This window comes from Dermacentor andersoni, chromosome 8 (genome assembly GCF_023375885.2).
Source record: "Dermacentor andersoni chromosome 8, qqDerAnde1_hic_scaffold, whole genome shotgun sequence".
NCBI classification, from domain to species: domain Eukaryota; kingdom Metazoa; phylum Arthropoda; class Arachnida; order Ixodida; family Ixodidae; genus Dermacentor; species Dermacentor andersoni.
The window spans coordinates 69593699-69616001 of NC_092821.1; the positions used below are offsets into that span (position 1 = coordinate 69593699).

Consider the following 22303-nt stretch of genomic DNA (forward strand, 5'->3'; position numbering starts at 1 on the left):
TCATGAGCTGATGCAATGGGACATGTTTAGTTACGGGAAATTAAGTGGTAGGGGTGTGAGTGGGGGAGTTAGGAGATACAGCCTGGGCTACCACAGCGTTCTTGACCGATTGCATCTCATATCTTCATATCTTTCGAGGGTTTTAAACAAATCATCATGCATCTAGTTGTAGAGCTGCTCTCAAATAATGGTCACCTCTGTGTAGATTTAGTTGCAGGTGACAGTGGATATTGTAATATAGTTAACTCATAAGTATTTGTATTCACTAAAGGGCGCATGTGATGTCACTGTGTTGAGAACTTTTTGCATGGTGCGTTGCAGTGACATGTGTGACATCAGAGCATACAGGCCTTGGGCTATTTTGTGTGTTACCATGACATGAGGTTGCATGTTGTTCAATCATTGTGTCAGGTGGTCTGTGCTGTGACACCGTCGTCATTGTGAAAGTGAGAAAAGATTTAACAAAAGCCTACACTTCAAAACTGCAGGCATTGCATCTGTCTTGTGGGCTAGCTCCTGCATATGCACTGGCTCACTGCGAAGCATGACCCAACAGACTTTGGCAGCAGTGAACGTGGTGAAGTTTAACATGTAATAAAAAGTTTATTTGAAAGCTTTGGCACATCTCTGCAACTCTTAGTGATGCAAAACAATAAATATCATAGCACAAACATTTCTCACTTACCCATACACTCGTATAAATACTTGGCCCTTTCACTGCACAGCACATATTGTTTCAACGCTAGATAAGCCAAGCAAGACCTGTACAAACTTGCTTCATCTTACAAGTGGTTAGCAGTGTCTCAGAAGCTACATGTGTGAGGTGACTGCTTGCCACGAGTGTACTCTAATCAGACACTCCTCAGCCAATGTGACAAGTGTGGAAGCTGTTGCCATTTGCCTGCAGTTCCCACTCCACTGCAAGCCACCTGTGATATACGAGGGGAAGTGAAAAAGCAAAGGCACTAAGGTTTGATAGCACTGCTAGCATCCAGCGCTGAATTATTGTTGTCTACAACGCTTCTATGGAACGTCTCACTCTTGTTCTTGCGTTAGTCGTTAGAGTGTAACAGACTGCTAAACATGGCAGCTCCATTTTCGGAAAGTATGCGCAAGGTGGGTCCCAAAAGAATTGTCAGTGCAGCATAAGGCACGAAGGTTGGACATCTCTCGTAAACATTTGGCTTGTTATCGTTGCGATGGAGATGAATTTTTACAGTGAATTGTTACTGTAGACGAAACTTGGGTGCATCATCACGAACCGCAAAGTAAGGCTGCGAGCATGGTTTGGAAACACTCATCACCAGAAGTTAAGAAATTTAAACGTCAACCATCAGCTGGTAAGATTATGCTAACACTATTCTGGGACATGGAAGGTGTGGTAGCCGTTCATGTCAGCCCAAGAGGGGAAAGTGTGAACAGTGAGAACTATCGTGATATGTTGTGAACTAAACAAACCTGCAATCAGATTAAAACGTCGTGGAAAACTGCATTAAAGGTGTCATCCTGCAGCAAGATAACGCTCAGCCACATTCTGCCAAATGGACAGCCGAAACATAAAGGAGCTTGGATTTAAATTGCTGGAACACCTACCATACAGTCCACACCTAACTCCAAGCGATTTTCATATATTTGGACCAGTGAAGGAAGCGCTCAGGGGAAGAAGATTTGCAACCGATGTAGAAGTCATTGACGCGGTGCAAAATTGGTTACAGGTGCAACCAAAAAAAACTTTTTTTTACGACGGAATAAAGAAGCTTGTGAAATATTGGGCAAACTGCGTTGAAGTGCAGGGAGGTTATGTAGAAAAATGTATGTTTCAGTTTATCATTAGAATAAATGTGCCTTTTCTCAAAAGTCCCTTTACTTTTTGACTTCCCCTCATACTTATATGCAGCAAATAACTCTAAACAAGGTGCTGATTATAGAAATTAAAATAAAAATGTTCTAGCCTGGGAATTGCCTCTGACAAAAAGTGCTCATCACGTTCAACAACAATTGTGACAGTTTGCTTGGAGGAGTAAACAAAAAAAACACACATTGTCGTGCTTGTTACATGCATTGTAATTTGCATTTGTGTGTAATACTGATGGCGCTTGTTCACTTCCAAGTGTCCATCTCTGTACACAATGTACCTAATGAAGCTTGATTCCTTGGTGTGGTCGCTAAGTACATCGTCTTTCCTGGAGTACGGGCACTTAATTTCCAGCAGAGTTGTTTGGTCTCCATACTTGAAAAGTCCGTCAGGGCTGGCACACAGCCATGGTTGCTTCAGATGCACAATGAGACCAACCTGCAGTCATATTGCTTGAGAGTTTGCAGTTGCACAGATTATGCCACATTCCAAGTGGTTTATATATGACTGGTATGAAGGTGTTTCAGTCTGCACTTCTCTTACAAAATTTTGACAACTTATTATACGTTGAACAAGGGCAGTATACTGTTTCATCTTTAAATGAAGAAAGGTCGGAAAACCTTGCAACTTCAGACTGCAGGCCTACTTTTCACATTATATAGATATGTAGCATCACTGCATTTAGTAGTTCTGCAAGAAAGTGACCCATATACTCATATTTTTACAGTGTAAGTGCTGGAGGGCAACACATAATTAAGTTTATTGCCAGATATGATGGTAGCAGGCACATTAGTTTGGCAGTGGTTACTTGCTTTTAAAGTTAGCGTCTTTTATTTGATTACTTTTTTCTGCTATACAGGGTGTTCAAAATTATGTGAGCATTATTAAATTTTTAGAAATCGCCTGTGGCAGGTAGCATAATTCTTGTCATTGAGCTGCGTTATTCGATGAGGCGGACATTCGTAGCACGAGATATCCAAACACCCTTTAGAGTCGTGAGTTTAGCTTTCATGCAGTTGCCGACTTTCAAGCAGAAGAAAAGCTCCTTTGTGATATAGCACTTCTGAGTGTTGGAGCATAAGTATGTACCCAGCTGAAAATCTGCTGTGGTCATTGAAACTTCCATGCAAATTTTTCCAGCATTTCAGACCTTCATGCAGCTCACCACATACCTGCAAAACAGGCCCTCCTGTTTTCTGCTCAAACTGTTCCCTGGCTACAGCTTCCGTCTTTCGCCCTAAGGAAATAAAGGAATTAACAATATTTTATGCACTGGTGTAAAATCAGCTCATTCGAATTTGCATGCTGCCTTCAGTTTACCGTGCACAACGGCCTTCCCAAAGAAGGCCTTCCTGCGTTTAATCTGTTCGCCAATAGAGTCCAATGGTAGCCTTTTGGCGACAACTGCATGGGCGATTGTACTTGACAGCCGGATCGCGCGTTCATTGTGCCACCTGCTGAAACAGTAGCCACGAAATACCGTATTTACTCGCGTAAAGAACACACCCCCAAATTGGACGCGAAAAGTCAGATATTTTTTTTTTCCCCTCGCGTAATGAACGCACTCCCAACTTTGCTACTGTGCAGTCCCACGCTCGAACGGCCGTGCCATAGTTTTTCGGAGAGACTAGGATATTTTACTGTCGCACATGTGTTTACAGCAAGCACACTTAATCTCGATTCCCGTCCACGGCAAAGCCATGATCACTGGCGGTAAGCATGCGGTAGGCTGCGCATATCACGGTCGCTTGGGACCTGACGGAAGCAGCGACCGCGATAACGCTCAGCCTGCCTGCCCTTGCCGCATGCTAGCCGCCAGTGCCGGCGCAAAGGCACCGCGCTGGTTCGAGAAAGAAAAACGGCAACTGCGCAGGTAACAGACTCCGACGAAGGAGAGAGCGCGCGCGCGATGCGCGGCAGGTCGCGGCGCTTGGGAGAGGAGGAGGCGCGGCCGGCAGACGGTCGGCGTAGTCTGTTGCTCGTTTTTCTACCTGTCTTTGGTTTCGCTGTGTGCCATGGGCCCAAAGTCGAGTTATTCGCCTGCTGTAGGACGGGGAGCTTATCTGCTCATAAACGGAAAGACTGATCAGATACCAATAAACTTTGACATGCCGATGAGCAGGACGGTAGAGCAAAGAGACGCACACAGCGTGCGTGTCACAACAGTTGCCCAAAAGCAGCGCTTCAACGTGATGGTTGCGATAACGGCAGACGGCCGGAAGCGGCTGCAAGGTCGAACTGTTGTGGAACCACAAAGTGTATGAAGCGGCCAGAGACTTCGACGACGGTCTGGTGGTAAATTATGATGCGTGTTTAAGTGCAATAAAATGCTCTTACGGTTATTTGCAAATAGCTTGCGTCTATTTTTACCAGCTGCGAAGCTATCTAATGCATTTTTCATATAATTGCCGTCTTAGTTTTTTTATTTGTCCTGTTTCGAAAAAGTTCCCGTGAAATTTACCCCGCATAATAAACGCACCCCCCAACTTAATTAGTTTCGATTCTTTTGGGAATAAGCAAGTGCGTTAATTACCCAAGTATATACGGTAATTGTCTATATTCTGCCTATTTTGTGTATTCTAGTTATATTTAAAAATCCTACAATGCAGTAAACTCATGAACATTGAATTGATATCGCAGCTTATTTACCCTTTGCAGCCAGCCTGCAGGACTGTACCTGCAGCAATCTCCTCGGCATCCTACCGTGAGCACAGCACTTTAGAACAGAAAAACTTACTTTCTTTTATAGTCATTTGCGTGGTTAGTTGGCATTGTGAGATGGTCAGCACTGTAGGTGTCTGAGAGGTTGCTGCCATTACACTGTACACAGGCATGTCTGCCTCCCATGATATCATTTTTTTGTAGACGTGACAGGTGAGAATTTCGCAAAACTGTTTCTTTACTGATTGAAAGCCGCCTGATCTCATCTTTTTGTGAGGCACTCATTGATGCTAATTTCTGAATATCATTGTGAGGACAGGCTATCTCAGAAAAATGTTCATGAACGTATGATGGGGGAACCTGGTCGGGACATGTGCCTTCGATGAATATCTTCTTCGGACATGCAACATGAGTAGTTGCAATATACTATAAAGTTCATGTCAACAGACAGTATATGATAACTAGGTATGTGCAGGCATAAACTTCACGTATAAAAGAAGCCCGAGGACGAATGGTAAAACTTACGACCGAAGAGCTCTTCTATAGATTCTTCGGCATCTATATTTGGCCTTTGTGAAGGGCGTCCCCAGGTTTGTGGAAGCTCTGTACATGATGCCGGCTGGAATTCATTAACCCAGAGCACCACAGCAGCAGCATGCTTGCATTTGCCCAGGCCAGCCTTGCATGTGCATTTACTTGAAATTATGGCACGCTGAGGCGAAAGCTGAAATGCATATATGCAGTGAACAGCCGCATGTGCATGTGTAGAATGAGAATTCATGCTTTCTACAACAAAAATTGCGACAGTACGTCCCTAAATAGGCAGCTATGCCACACCGAGCAGCAAAGCAGCGAAAAGTGTACCGTGGCGAGCACCAAAAAATTGGGAATGCACAACACAGTAGGCAACAGAAAGTGAGAGATGCATAGCATAATTAATTCAGAGATCATGTCAAGGGAATGCGCAACACAGCAAGTAGCAAAAATGAGAGATGCAGTATATAATTTACAGGTCAAGTCCAACATCTCACTTCAGATAATCACTATTAAATGGCAGACCGACATAGCAGCAGGCATGGCTGGTGATTCACGATTCGAGACCCGGCCACAGCGACAATTAACAATTCGACCGATGCGAGGTGGTGAACTGACCAGGTGTGTGCAAATGACCACAAATGGCCGGGCTGATTCGGTGACAATTCACTACCCCACTAGGAGCAGCACAGGTTAGAGAGTTAAATGTGCTCATACTTGACCTCAAGCCAGCATGTTGAGGCAGCGCAGCAAGGTAGCATTGATTACAGCAGATCGCGCTGCAGCGCGATTCGCACGTACGTGCGAGCTCATATGCATTGCATCAGTTATTACCAGTTACTAAAAGGGACAGATGGCCGCTACTACAACGCAGGCATAACTACTTGTTTAGCGGCATGCAGTCAACAAAGATTGCAGGAGGCCCGCCGTTTCGCGGCATGTCGAAAGACCGCTGCCATCGCGGCGCGTACCGTCGTGTGCCCGAGCAGTTCCGTACACATGTCTGCGCCCCGCAGGGGTGTCTGCGTCAGCAGGCGTTTGGTGTGATGCGACACCACAGACCCGAGCACACGAGGGTCGGACCCTCCCGCGTGTAGCCGTGCGCGGCTTAGCCGTGTCTGGGGAAAGGGGGATCCTGGAGGTTGAGCCGATGCCGGGTGTTTGGACCTTTAAGGCCCCCCGGCGGAGGCAACGCACCTCTTTGGCCTCTGCTTCACATAGACGGCACCCCCGGACTGACCCACCCGGGGGAAATCGGTAGTTGCCTTTTCCTGTCCCCGTCTCCGCTCTTCGTCTTTTTCTCTCACTTTGAATCTTTCCTGTCTTCTACTCACTTCAGTTTACTTCTCATTTTCCAGGCAGCAAGGGTTAACCGTGTGTATCTACCCAGCCTTGGGTACATATATTAGGTTATAGCGGCGTTGTATAGCTGACATCTACAGGTATGTTCCTAACCTCGTAGCGTCCCCTTGTTGGGCCCGGTGGTGGGTGGCTACCATCGCCGCTGAATATTCTAAGAATACATGGCAAATGCACCCCCCCCCTTGCAGATCGTCCTTACAAAAGAGGGCGCACTGAAGCAATTTTCGATTTCACTTTGAAAACCAACGCAGAAACGTTCCCACGCTACCATGTGATCCACAGTGAAGGATCTCTGCCAATCCCCATTCCTAATAGCAAAATGCCTAATAGCAAAAATCGGAAAACAATACAAAGCTTCAAAGATGTCAAGCGGGGACCTCCTCCTTGAACTCAAAACCAAAGATCAAGTGGAAAAGCTCGCTGATCTTGCCAGTGTCGGTGACATCAGAGTCACAATCTCAGCACACTGTTCGCTTAACACAAGCAGAGGCGTAATATCTGAAGAAGATTTCTTAAACCTGCGCGATGAACTCCTGGACGGCTTGCAAGAACAAAATGTAATCAAGGTTCCAAGAATAACTCTCCGAAGAAATGACCAACAAATCCCGACCAAACACGTTATACTTACCTTTGGTACCAGTATTGTACCTACTACACTTGATGCAGGCTATCTTAAGATCAACGTAAGACCGTATATCCCAAACCCAAGGCAGTGTTTCAAGTGCCAGAGATTCGGACATGCATCGCAATCATGCAGAGGTAAATCGACATGTGCAAAGTGTAGTGCCAATGACCATCAGTCGGAGAACTGCAATGCTGCTCCACACTGTACAAACTGCAAAGGAGATCATCCAGCATATTCAAGATCTTGCTCCTGCTGGAAGAAAGAGAAAGAGATAATTGCACTTACAGCGAAAGAGAAGATTTCATTTTATGAAGCAAGAAAGAAACTAGCACACTTACCTCAAACAACCTATGCCAGTGCGGTGCGGCAGGGGACAGCACCGCAGTGGTCTCAGGAGTCTACAGGGACCGCAGTCAGTGGCCCAGTAGTAACTCCATCTGTCCCCTTGGTGGCAGCAGCCAGTGCTGCTCCATCATCATCATCACAGACGGGCCTGCAGACCCCGGTTCCACAGGGCCCCAGGCTAAATCGAACTCCCAGGCCTGAGACGCGCGTCTCAGCGCCTGGTTCTCGATCATCCAGCGCCTCAGAGAAGGCTATGGATGTCGACTCCAAAACTCCGGCGTCATCGACGCCAAAACATCAGCGCTCTCTGGAGCGCACTAAGAAAGACAAGCTCACAATAACTACGCGAACAAAGGGACCGGTAACCTGAACGGTTACCGTTCTTCCAATAGTAAATTCCCACTAACAAATGTCACCTACAGTTACTTAATGCATATATGTAAATTAACATTCTCAATTCTACTACTATGGCTTTTATCGTGCATTGGAATTGTAGAGGACTGATTCGCAATTTAGGTGACATTAAGGACACAACGAATAACTTTTCGCCAATCGCATTTTGCCTACAGGAAACAAACTTAGGCCCTAAACATAGTCAATTCCTTAGAGGTTTCACCGTTGTACGAAAGGAACGCGAATGTTCCAACCGGTTGTCAGGTGGAGTGGCTATAGTCGTGCAGGGCGGCACTCCTACCCGAAATGTCCTATTATATACACCTTTAGAGGCCGTAGCTACCACCATTCTATCCTACAAAACAATCACCATTTGCTCACTATATATTCCAACCCACACACATTTTACTATCAAAGACTTAGAAAATCTAACAGATCAGTTACCAGAGCCATTTGTATTGGTAGGAGATTTTAACGCTCACTGTACTCTAATTTGGGGCAGTGTCAAAACTGACCAAAGTGGGCAACTCGTTGAAGATTTTATTCTGTCAAACGATATCTGTCTTTTAAACTCAGGTGCGCCAACTTATTTCTCACCGACTTCCCGCACATTAGTTGTTTAGATTTAGCTTTTTGTTCGCCCTCTCTTTTTACTGATTTTAAATGGGAAGCTCTCGACACGTCATATGGTAGCGACCACTTACCCGCACTCATCAAACTCCTACTATCACTACAAACTTTAATAACTAGACCACGCGGATGGAAATTACAGCTCGCTGACTGGCAGGTTTTTATGCAGAACGCGAAACTGGAAAATGTCTTTTCGCCAGAGCTCAGTATTGATGAACTTAATAAAACAATCACTGAAGTCATAATCACAGCGGCAGAAAAGGCGATACCGCAGTCATCCGGTATTGTGCGCAAAAAGCTAAATCCTTGGTGGACAAACGAATGTACTAAAGCCAAAAAAGAACAAAATAAGGCCTGGGGAATCCTACCGAGGTACCCCACTTATAACAATCTTCTAAATTTCAAGCAGGCCAAAGCCAAAGCACGATATATTCGAAGAAATGCAGAGAAATTATCATGGCAAAAATACATATCTTCAATCAATAGTATAGTCACATCAAAACGAATGTGGGACCAGGTGAGGAAATTTAGAGGAGAGTACTCATCATACACTATACCACTACTTACATGTCCAGGCACACTAACAACACTACAGGACCAGGCCAACTTATTAGGTGAACACTTTCATAACATATCCAGCTCAGCAAACAATTCAAATACATTTTTAAAATATAAAGAATCGGCTAAGAAAGAGAGGCTGCCTGCCACTGGGGCTTCAGCTGAAATGTACAATAACCCCCTCACAATACATGAATTGAACAGAGTTCTCTCTGCTGGTAAAAAAACGGCAACAGGTCTTGACCGTGTGCACTACACAATGCTGGCACACCTATCCCAAGCGTCGGTAGGGGCACTTCTGAAATTTTTCAATAAGATATGGGAGTCTGGCTGGGGTAATGCCCACAGATTGGAAAAAAGCGGTAGTAGTGCCTCTTCTAAAACTTGGTAAACCCACAACATTCCCTAGCAGCTATAGGCCCATTGCACTAACAAGTTGTCTAGCCAAATCTTATGAGAGCATTATAAACATAAGACTCACATTCATCCTAGAAACAAGAAACCTAATAGACAAACACCAGTGCGGATACAAAAAGGGCTGTTCCACCACTGACCATCTCGTGCGACTAGAGCATGAAATACGTGACGCGTTTCTTCACAAGCAATACTGCCTCGCGGTTTTCTTTGATTTTGAAAAGGCATATGATACCACATGGCGATACGGAATTTTGAGAGACCTTGCTGACATGGGAATCCGCGGAAGAATGCTAAATTGTCTATGCGATTTCATGTCAAACCGAACATTTCAAGTACGTCTCGGTACAATACTCTCGCGCACATTCACACAAGAAAATGGCGTCCCACAAGGTTGCATTCTGAGCACGACGCTCTTCATAGTCAAAATGAACTCTGTAAATAAGATCATCCCATCATCCGTCATGCACTCAATATATGTCGACGATTTGCAAATGGCTTGCCGCGCCTCAAGCTTATCCACCTGTGAACGACAACTACAAATAACGCTAAATAATCTTACACAATGGGCTAACAAAAATGGTTTCCGGTTCTCAACACAAAAAACTGTTACAGTTCTCTTTTCCCAGAAGCGAGGGTTACACTGTACTCCAAGTCTCACATTGCATGGTACAACGCTACCGGTCAAAGAACACTATAAATTTCAAGGCGTAACGTTTGACACTAAACTGAACTTCCTGGCCCACATTAACGCAACCAAAATTAAAGCAAACAAAGGGCTAAATATCCTCAAGGTTTTATCACATAAGCACTGGGGATCTGACCGAACATGTCTACTACGTATATACCGGTCCCTTGTACGTAGCATCCTCGACTACGGCAGTGTAGTTTATGGTGCAGCTAGGCAGTCCTACATTAAGCGACTTGATCCAGTTCATAATCTCGGCCTACGACTGGCAAGTGGTGCCTACAGGCCATCGCCTATACAAAGCTTATACGTTGACTCTAATGAGCCTTCATTACAGCACCGCAGAGCACAACTTACACTTTTCTATGTATTAAGAATTCGGTCATCACCACAACATATATGCTACAACATCGTAACAGTGCCAATCACGAATACACTACACAAATAAACCGAACATGATTAGGCCACTCATCTTAAGACACGAACAATACTGTCAGACTTATGATATCCCTCCTGAAGCCATGCAGGTTGCCGAAAGGCCACCAAGATTGCCCCCGTGGTGCAATTTTACACAACTATGTTACTGGACGTTAACACATGTGAAGAAAAAAGACATTCCACAAGAACACATAATACAAGAGTTCCGAGCTATTCAAGAAAAATACAAAAACTACACTGAATTTTACACTGACGGCTCCAAAACACTAGAACACGTAGGTGTTGGGATCGTGACGAAAAATTGGGAAAATAGCATTCGGATAAGTAATTTTTCTTCAGTGTTTACCGCCGAAGCTTATGCCATATGGATGGCAGTCAAGAAAATTACTTCCGACAGGCACAAGAATGCTATTATTTATACCGACTCGTTAAGGGCTCTAAGAGCCCTAAACTTAAACGCCGCGTCTGAACCCCTGTTTGGTGATATCTTAAACATAGTACTTAAGGAGAAATACGAAGGAACCATACAATTCTACTGGGTTCCAAGCCATGTTGGGATACCAGGGAATGAAGCAGCAGATAGAAGCGCGTCCATGGCAGCGCACAAAAGCATAACACATATAACACTTCCATACAAAGACAGTATCCGAGCGGTTCTTAAGGCCCTAGCATGAAAATGGCAACAAGAATGGAACTCGTACGTAAATAACAAGTTACATATCACTAAACCCCTGCTTCGCGAGTGGAAATCATGCATTCACCAAGAACGGTTCTATGAGGTAATGTTATGTCTACTTCGAATTGGACACACTCGTCTAACGCACAATCTTTTACTCCGAAACGGAAACGCACCAACATGCGAGAAATGTCATGAACCGCTTACAGTAACCCACATCAGTAAACCACCGCTTACAGTAACCCACATCAACGCAGAGGCGGAAACATTTCAGAAATTTGTATCACTTACATGTACTATCGTGAGCAATATGAGCAGGAACACGCGAGCGCGTGGGAAATAGCCTCGAAACCGACGTGGGGCGATGCGTTGCGGCCGCTGTAGGAAACAAAGTGGAAAGGGCGCCGCGGTTCCGCCAACTGTCGGCACTCCCGCCTCACTAGCGTTGCTGCGTAACGGCACCGGATTGCATGTCACCGGGCGCTAGCGATGATAAGGCGGTTATGGCATGCAGAGCGTGGACCGCGCTGTCTGTAGTTCAGCGCAAAATACCGCTGTTAACCTTTTTTGTTCCTTTTTTCTTTGTCTGAGTGTGCGTATGTGGAGCGGTCAGACCCGACTCTTAGATATTTGCAAGCATGCGACAAGGAATATTTTCTGGCCGACTTCTTAAAAGGTCTATCGTAAGGCCAGTCGCACCTTTCATGGAAACGTTCGAATCTTTGATGAACAAGAAAAGAAGTAAAAACGCTACTTCACGGCCGACGCGCATCTTTAATTTCTTTTTCGTGGCAAATGCTTATAAGGGAGACCACGACTGCCCGCGGTTAGAAGTGCGTTTCAGCGTCCTGCGATGTCTCGAGTGCCGTTGAATAAGCGGGAAGAAGTCGTTGAGTTGTCGAAGAAAGCTTACTCGCAGCGAAACATTGCTGCCTTGACGGGCTGCCGGTTGAACACAGTCAACAGGATAGTGCAGGCGTACCGAGATGAAGGACGCATTAAGGATGCGCCGCACGAGAGGCGACCTCGCGCCACGTCGGCGGATCAAGACCTACAAATTGTTGCTGCAGTCAACGAGAAGCCATTTCTAAATGCGAAGGAGGTGCGCAGTACTCTTGCCCTGGAACATGTAAGCGACAGCACGGTGCGGCGAAGGCTAAGGGAAGCCGCCCTCCGTAGGCGTATCGCTGCTCAGAAGCCCCTTCTCCCAGTTGCCAACAAGACTGCTCGCCTAAAGTTCGCTGTCGATCACCGCAGCTGGAAGGTCGAGGATTGGAAATATGTCATCTTCTCTTATGAATCTACGTTCTCAAGCCGCTGGGACCAGCAGAGAAGAGTGTGGCGCATGGAGAATACGCGCTTCTCTCCGCAGAACGTCAAGCAGGTGGCCGCAAGTGGACGCACGTCAGTAAACGTGTGGGCGGCTATTTCGCGGGATGGCCTAAGTCCCATTGTAAGAATCCCTGGGAGATTTACGAGTTCTGCATATTGCACATTGCTGGAGCACGAGATGATCCCCTATGCACTGAATGGTCCACACCCGGATGGGTATTATCTATTCCAGCAGGACTTGTCTCCCGTTCACACAGCAAAGGTCGTGGCACGTCTTTTAGGCGAACTAGGGGTAAGGAGCTTGGAGTGGTGTGCGAAGGGTGCAGACATGAACATCATAGAACATGTTTGGGCACGTATGAAGGCTAACCTTTCAAGATTCTCCTTGGACTCGACGACCAGTGATGAACTGTGGGAAGCCATAAAGCGCGAGTGGAAACATCTTCAAGATGACAAAGCCTTCATCGAGGCTCTCTACGTGTCTCTGCCAAAAAGAATGGAGGCCGTCATTCAAGCAGGCGGAGCCATGACCCGTTATTAACGCATGAAGCCTGCAAGGAAAGGTCAAGCTGTAACACTGATGTATTGGGATACATTTTGTGTGGATGAAAATTTTGTTACCATTAAGCAATCGTCTAATAAAACCTTTAAATTCACTGCTGCGTACAACTTTTCTTTGTTCACAATAACCGAGACATAGAAAAACACGCATAACAAAACAACTTTTTCCTGCGTGCGAGCGCTATTACAGGCGCCACAGTATCACGCCGGTATCATTGCGATACGTTCCGCGAGTATGATAAAAAGAGAGCTAGAGATATTTTGCGCTCAACTACAGACAGCACGGTCCACGCTCTGCATGACATAACCGCCTTATCATCGCTAGCGCCCGGTGACACGCAATCAGCTGCCATTACGCAGTAACGCTAGTGAGGCGGGAGTGCCGACAGTTGGCGGAACCGTGGCGCCCTTTCCACTTTGTTTCCTACAGCGGCCGCAACGCATCGCCCCACGTCGGTTTCGAGGCTATTTCCCACGCGCTCGCGTGTTCCTGCTCATATTGCTCACGATAGTACCTTTGCACCCTGCCTTAATATTGGGGGACGATCCACTAGTGCCATTCACTAACTTGTTCGAGTTTTTATATGAAACCGGTTATCTACATCGACTTTAAGATAACACAGCTAATGCTGCAGTAACAAGGGATCTTATACTGTCCTGTGACTGGCGCAGCATGGCCTCAGTCGCTTTTGCGCCATTAAACCCGAATTAACAAACTAACTAACATGTCTGCGTATCGCTGCTGTGGATTAATTTATAGCAAGCATTTCCTCGCGTTTGTGCGCCTGAATCTAGCAGCGTGCAAACCTTACCTGAAGTTCCACTTTGTACGTGACTCGCTTCACTTGCGATTGACACCGCACTAAAACTTCGCCGCTTAATTCTTGAACGGCGTACACGTATTCGGCACTGCATAATTTCTTGCCTTTACGCAGCGTGCCACCCCTGAAAAAATCTTCGGCGCCCGATATTCGCTGCAGGCCGTGATACAACACAACCGAAAGTGGCGGGTTCATAGTGTAAACGTGCTTTCCGAAGCAGACGACCGAGCTTGGTACGACCCATTTTAGGATAGAGGGCGCTTTTAGCACCGTTTTCGCAGCGCCCCCTGGGCAATGCAAGAGCCCCATACGCCAATAAACCCATGCTCTCCGGCAGGCGCGAGTACCCAGTGCCTGAGTGATCGGAGGCAGCCATCTGTTCTGTTCGGCATATTAATGCATCTTTAACGCGCTCACGTCGCTTTGACGCAGTGAGTTTTTTGCGGTTTTGTGACGTCGTGTGACGGGCAGGTGAAGTGGGTGCAGCCCGAAAACTTTTTTACCAATAGCCGAGGGCTAATGGCGAAAAGGCATCGAATCAGAAAAAACTATTTTTCTTTTGTTCGGTCAAATCATGCATAATCAGCGTGTACACGTCATATCAGATAGGGAGTTATGGCGGTTTTCGTGACGTCGCGTCACAGACAGGTGAAGTAGGGGTGGTCCAAAAAAGTTTTTGACCAATCGTGGAGGGCTTATTGCAGAAATGGAATAGCAAAGTTTGGATTAGTTTTACGCTATAGCGCCCCAGGATACTGAAGACACCCCCATTTTTATGCAATATAGAAGTTGTCGCAGCAAAAACGTTGATGAGCCGGGTGGAGGAATTAAAAAAAAACAAGCATTACGGATACTTTGATATGAGCAACAAGAAAGGCGCCTTAGCTCGCCAACAATGTTCTTTGTCGGAACAAAGTTATTTCGGCTAATGTACTGCAGCGACTGCTTACTGCGCAAGCCGTCACGCTTTCCTTGTGGTATCATAAAATCTGCATAACCATCTTCAGGCGTCCTGCTGCAGTTATATGCGCAAGCAGCAGGGCATAGCGCTAGCACAGAGAGAAGAAAACTGCGCGTACAACAGAGGCGCCGACGCGAATGAAAAAAAAAACGCTGTCGCCGACATTGGGCAGACCGAAATCGGTGTCGTGATGCCCTAGTGTGAGTGAGCCTCAACAGGTTAAATTTATCGTTCAGCGCAAGACGCACACGCATGCTTTTGAATTTGCTCGAATGTTGTTGTTTCTATCTGTTGTCTGTGTTCTCGCGAAACCTCGTGTGATCGGATTGTCTTTGTGTGATAAGATCTGCCTTTTTCGGAAGCTGTACGAGCACCAGCGATTGCGCTAGAACCGTCGACCAGTCATGTACGAGAGACGACGTGCTTGACCCGCAGACCAAATTTTCGACGATTGCCGACGGTGCTCCCCGCTGCCGTTGTGCTTTGAATGCCACTTGCATTTCTGGGGTGCGATCGGAGATGGTTGTTCGGCGCGTTCGTTCGGTTACCGGCGCGCGCGATTGGCCTACTCCGCACCGACGTCGCCAGCCGCGGGGCGCCGCCCCGTTTTTGGTGACGTCAAAATGACGACACGCTCCTGTCAATCATCCGCCCACCGAGCATTTCGTCCGAACGCGACGGGAGTTGAGAAGTTTGGAGCGATCATACGGCTTCGCATGGCGCGTCGGGTGGATTAGATTGGATCCAACAGGCGGCCTTTTCGGCTGCGGAATAGCACGTTTGGATCCAATCCATAGTTTAATTCGAGAAAATGGCGCTTCCGTTGGGAACTTAGGTTGTTGCGCTGGCGTTTCTAGAGGAAGGAGGAGAGCGGGTGGCGGTGCGAAACACGTTTGAAGAAATGGCAGAAAATGAATTCCGGCGTCGTTTTTGTTTCTCGAAACAAATAATTCGTTGGTTGTACAGATAAATCGACAACATCATTGGTGCCAGCGAGCCACTGGAATGTTGTCGCTGCCCCTTGAAAAGTGCGCCACTCCTCCCGTCGTTTTCTTTTTCTTTTTTTCTTCTCGCTGTGCGCGACAGTACCTAGGGACGACGCAAGGAACCTAATAGTTATAAATTACAGTAGTCACACGTACTACTATTTGAAAACGTGTTTGGGCTTGAGAAGAAAAAATAAATTTTTTCAGATAAAGATTTAATTCATTTGGAAGACGAGAAACATTTGGTTTTGTAGTATACCGTTTGCAAGCAGACGACAAACGACGGAAATAAACTTCCGGGGAGGTCACCGCTTCCTGATTGGCTGCTCTCTCCGCCCCGCTGTCACAAATTTTGCATACTGCAACTTTGTGACGTTGCAGCAACTGAACAGAACGCGTATCGAACAGAATATCTCCGATCGCGCCCCTTAGCACAAGATCGCCCAATAAAGAGTTAGTTTCGTGATTCACAGCTCTTCGCTGTCGCTACAACGTGACATTATACAACGTAGCTGATTCTTACAAGAGAACCCATCTTCCTCGCTCTGCAATGCGGCGATGCGGATGACAAAGCAAATCAGATGGAAATGCGCAAATCTGAAAGCTTATTCTCGGCGTGCACGGTAAACGGTTTGTATATTTTTGCTGGTGAGTTTCCATGAAGAGCAGTTAGAGAGTTTAGACAGGGCAAGCTTCCAAGGGCGTTTCGTCAATTTTTTGTTGTTGTTGAAAGTCGTAGTCCTCATGGCGCGTAGTTGCTAAAAGAATTCGTGGGCACGGGCGCCTACAACGACGCCAGGGTCAGAACCATCGCTCTGAAAAACAAGTCGGAGCTCCATGGAACAGCTGCATACCGCAGTGCACACATCTTTTTCTTTTTTTTCTGTGTACGGGTAAAAAAGAAATATCTCGAATATCCTCACGCTGAATATGTTGGCCAACGCGTACCGAAAAAGGGTTTAGTCTGTATTCAGTAAATTTTGTTTTCTTTAAAACTTCAAGCTTCTACTCAGCGAGGCCATGGAACATCGTCGTGCTGCGAGGAACCACATGTTTAAACGGCCACGGACGGCAATATTCCGCTTTGAATGTTGCTCTTGGATGCAGCCCCGATGTTTTCCACTGCGCAAGTTGCTTCTTTTTAATCTGGCAAGTACGGTTCCTGATTTGGTACGTGAAGCCTCGGATAATAATATGTTCAAACCGAGCGTTTTCACCGTGATAATGTTTAATGCTCATCGAAGGTAGCGTCATTGTTGAATGGGCGTGGCGTGGATCATATTATGACCGTCATCTACCTAGATCAGTAAATGGCCGGCCTGAGCTGAAAGGCTGCGACGGTGTGATATTGTGAATGGCTAGCGATCGTCGGAGTGCAAGGAATTAACACATTCCCAAGTTTTCAATGCTTCAGCAACGATTGCGAGCGGTCATAGTTGGAAACTTGCTTTTTGGACTCACACTCGTTTAACGGTGAGATGCAAATATATAGTGATATCAAAAACTAGACGCATATGAGAGTGGAAATGTTGTTAGCCTAGCGAGGGGGTAAATATGAAACAGCAGGTGGTATTGCAGCCAACGCCATCCAGCCTGAAGTCATAGCAACAGCTGCTGATTAGAGTGAAGGGTGCTTACAGGAAAGAAAATTATTTGTTCTATAAGTTCGTCAACTCCACAGAGTGTATTTTCAATAGAGAATTAATGTAATGAGCTAGAAAAATCGGTGAGTTGATGACAGTGCATATTGTAACAAGACAAACACGCTTCTCCCGCAGTGTTTTTCCTCTTTATCGTCCGCTCGCCCTTAACTACATGCAATTTCAACGATATCCCGGACCTGTGAATTGCGAAGGTTTCTTTGGATGTGCTACAATTCCGGTTGATGACAATTTCCACTTTGAGTGTCTCAACAGAGTATACTTACCAATTGCGATGTGGAAATTTCTTGTGAACACTGCAGCCCTCACTGCAAAGCCTTTTCTGCTCCTTTGGAGGGAGTTTGGTTGTGAAAGTCGTGTTAAAATAACATCAAGGACCAGTAATATACATCTACAAGCACTTCATCCAAGGAAGCTCCTAAATTCACAGTTTTTTGTACAGGCTACGTGCCCAGATCCACATCACGACAGCTCTACGACAGCGAAAAAAGCATGACGCCGCCCAAGAGTTTGGACGCTGCTGATTGTGCCGTTTTTGGCGTGCTAACGGCTCTGGGATACCTGGTCGGCCTCTACTTTTCCTTTGCTCGCCGTCGACGACAGGTGAGTGCCAGAAATTTGCGTGTTTCGCTGGCAGCAACAGAACATCTTCTGTAATTTCTGGATTCATCATCATCATCATTATCAGCCTGGTTACGCCCCCTGCAGGGCAAAGGCCTCTCCCATACTTCTCCAACTACCCAGGTCATGTAATAATTGTGGCCATGTGGTCCCTGAAAACTTCCTAATTTCATCCGCCCACCTAACTTTCTGCCGCCTCCTGCTACGCTTCCCTACCCTTGGAATCCAGTCCGTAGCCCTTAATGACCATCGGTTATCTTCCCTCCTCATTACATGTCCTGCACATGCCCATTTCTTCTTCTTGATTTCAACTAAGACGTAATTAACTCGCGTTTGTTCCCTCACCCAATCTGCTCTTTTCTTATCCCTTAACGTTACACCCATTATTCTTCTTTCCATAGCTCGTTGCGTCGTCCTCAATTTAAGTAGAACCCTTTTCGTAGGCCTCCAGGTTTCTGCCCCGTACGTGAGTACTGGTAAGACACAGCTGTTATACACTTTTCTTTTGAGGGATAATGGCAACCTGCTGTTCATGATCTGAGAATGCCTGCCAAACGCACCCCAGACCATTCTTATTTTTCTGATTATTTCAGTCTCATGATCCGTATCCGCGGTCACTACCTGCCCTAAGGAGATGTATTCCCTTACCACTTCCAGTGCCTCGCTACCTCTCGTAAACTGCTGTTCTCTTCCCAGACTGTTAAACATTAGTTTTCTTCAGATTAATTTTTAGACCCACGCTTCTGCTTTGCCTCTCCAGGTCAATGAGCATGCATTGCAATTACTAAGTTACTAAGCAAGGCAATATCATCAGCAAATCGCAAGTTACTAAGGTATTCTCCATTAACTCTTATCCCCAATTCTTCCCAATCCAGGTCTCTGAATACCTCCTGTAAACACGCTGTGAATAGCATTGGAGAGATCGTATCTCCCTGCCTGACGCCTTTCTTTATAGGGATTTTGTAGCTTGCTTTATGGAGGACTGCGGTGGCTGTGGAGCCACTATAGATATCTTTCACTATGTTTGTATACGGCTCCTCTACACCCTGATTCCGTAATGCCTCCATGACTGCTGACGTTTCGACTGAATTAAACGCTTTCCCGTAAACAATAAAAGCTATATATAAGGGTGGGTTATATTGCGCACATTTCTCTATCACCTGATTGATAGTGTGAATATGGTCTATTGTTGAGTAGCCTTTACGGAATCCTGCCTCGTTCTTTGGTTGGCAGAAGTGTAAGGTGTCCTTGATTCTACTTGCGATTACCTCAGTAAGTACTTTGTAACGGACAGTAAGCTTACCGGTCTATATTTTTCAAGTATGGCGTCCCCTTTCTTATGGACATTATATTAGCGTTCTTCCAAGATTCCGGTACGCTCGATGCCATGAGGCATTGCGTATACAGGGTGGCCAGCTTTTCTAGAACACGCTACCCACCATCCTTCAACATATCTGCTGTTACCTAATCCTCCCCAGCTGCCTTCTCCCTTTGCATAGCTCCCAAGGCTTTCTTTACTTCTTCCGGCGTTACTTGTGGTATTTCAAATTCCTCTAGACTATTCTCTCTTCCATTATCGTTGTGGGTGCCACTGGTACTGTATAAATCTCCATGAACTCTTCAGCACTTGAACTATCTCATCCATATTAGTAATGATATTGCCAGCTTTGTCTCTCAACGCTTACATCTAATTCTTGCCAATTCCTAGTTTCTTCTTCACTGCTTTTAGGCTTCATCCGTTCCTGAGAGCACGTTCAATTCTATCCATATTATGCTTCCTTATGTCAACTGTCTTACGCTTGTTGATTAACTAGGAAAGTTCTGCCAGTTCTATTCTAGCTGTAGGTTTAGAGGCTTTCATACAATGGCGTCTCTTGATCAGATCTTTCGTCTCCTGCGATAGCATACTGGTATCCTGTCTAACGGAGTTACCATCGACTTCTATTGCACATTCCTTAATGCTGCCCATACGATTGTCGTTCATATTATTACGGTATCATCGAGCGATGCTCAAGAGATGAGCCGTCGCGAGAACGACGAAGAAGTTGGTCGGTGCCCTTGGCACGAGCGAGTGTCAGCCCGGCTGCCTGACTCCAGTGTAAATAGCGTGTGAATAGCATCTTTGGTCTGTGTCTTTCCACACGTAACATTTCTGGTGGAGGTGCGGGCTAGCCGTGTTGGGTAGCCGCGCAATGTGGTGTGAGATACGGCGGCTCTTAGCCTGTTCAAGGCGACGGCATTCTTTTATAATGGCGTCGATAGTCGCGACGTTGCCGAAAACAAGCAAATTGAAAGCATCGTCGGCGATGCCATCTAGCACATGTGCCACTTTATCTGCTTCGGACATATTATCGTCAGCTTTACGGCATGGAGCCAAGACGTCGAGGATGTAGGAAACGTATGGCTCTGTAGATGACTGAACACGAGACGCAAGAGCCTTTCTCGCGGCATTCTTGCGCACAATGGGGTCGCCGAACAGTTCCCTTACCTTTTCTTTGAAACTGTCCCAACTGGTTATTCCTTCATCATGCGTTTGGTGCCACCCGCCATGATCCCACTACAGCGCTGATGCCCCTGCTCCGAACCTTCGCTACAGCCGTTCGCCCTCACCTCGGCGCCACCAGTCTCGTTCGCCCCAACCCCGCCGCTTCTCTTCGCCGCCTATCGCCTCCCGGACCCAGCCGGAAAACTAGGCACTGCAGCTTCTGGAGGTGAAGCTGCGTTGTCGACCCTGCCCTCAAATCCTCTGCTCACGTTACGTACTAACCGAAACCTTCTTGACGTTGACGTTGACGGCTATCCTGTCACGGCAGTCATCGATACAGGAACACATCTTTCTATTATGAGTGCTGCCTTCCGACGACGACTGAACAAGCTCCTCACCCCAGTGTCGGCACGCGTTGTCCGCGTTGCGGATGGCGGTACTGTGGCCATCATCGGCATGTGTACGGCACGTGTCAGCATCGCCGGCCGCAACACTCCTGTCCTCTTCACTGTAGTTGCTCATTGCCCGCACGACCTCATTCTCGGCCTCGATTTTCTCTCCGCCCATTCTGCTCTTATTGACTGCTCTTCCAGTACCCCTCGCCTTGAATTGCCGATGCTCGCAGAACCTTCTGACGCACCCCACTGCCGCTTACGCTCCACCGGCTTTCTTCGCCTGCCGCCAAAGTCCATAGCCTACATTGAACTGTCCTGAAGACGAGTACCTCGTCACTCCTCTGCCCGACATCCCAGTGCAGTATGACGTCACTGTGCCTCACAGTATACTTACTATTACTGCGAACCACACTCGCATACCTGTCTGTAACTTTAGATTGGCAAAACAAGTTCTACCGCAAGGTATTTGCCTTGCCACCATTGATTGTCTCGGCGACCAATACATGGCAGCATTATCGACCGATGGTTCTCGCGAGCTTAGCATGCCCCTCGCGCCAGCCTTGGGCGTTGCCCCCAACATAAAGAAAATAGTTGCGACGGACCTGTCCTCTATGCAGGCTGAAGACCTTTGCGAAGTATTATCGTCCTACCGCAATATTTTCGACTTCGACGATCGCCCTTTAGGCCAGACGCTCGCGGTCAAGCATCGGATTCTTACTCGCGATGTTGCGCCTATTCACCGACAACCGTATCGAGTTTCTGCGTCGGAACGCCGAGTGATTCAAGATGAAGTGAACAAAATGCTCGATAAAAACATCATTGAGCCTTCATCGAGTCACTGGGCGTCACATGTGGTGTTGGTTAAGAAGAAGGGCGGCACGTGGCCCTTCTGTGTAGACTATCGTCATCTGAACAGCATTACAAAGAAGGACGTCTACCCGCTCCCACGTATAGACGATGCCCTTGACTGCCTGCACGGTTCCAGCTATTTCTCGTATATTGATCTTCGTTCGGGATATTGGTAGATTGCTGTTGACGATATGGACAGAGAAAAAACCGCGTTCATCACACCTGATGGCCTATACCAATTTAAAGTACTGCCGTTTGGATTATGCAACGCCCCTGCCACATTTGAGCGTATGATGGAGTCCTTGCTCCAAGGTTTCAAATGGTCCACATGCCTCTCCTACCTCGACGACGTCATCGTCTTCTCGCCAACGTTCGACACTCACCTTGAGCGTCTCACAACTATACTTGATGTATTTCGAAAGGCGAAGCTGCAACTTGACTCGTCCAAATGT

General features: G+C 46.6%; 1 protein-coding gene across 1 annotated transcript; it reads right to left on the reverse strand.

Annotated features, from left to right (window-relative positions):
* Window positions 1–1841: 1841 nt before the first annotated feature.
* LOC140212965 (uncharacterized) lies at window positions 1842–5325 on the reverse strand. Its single transcript, XM_072284083.1, has 4 exons — window positions 5005–5325; window positions 4026–4093; window positions 3028–3092; window positions 1842–2293 (listed from the first exon to the last, which is right to left on the reverse strand). The coding sequence occupies exons 1-4, from the start codon at window positions 5295–5297 to the stop codon at window positions 1907–1909; spliced, it is 813 nt and encodes a 270-aa protein (XP_072140184.1). The 5' UTR covers window positions 5298–5325; the 3' UTR covers window positions 1842–1906.
* Between the last annotated feature and the right edge of the window lie 16978 nt (window positions 5326–22303).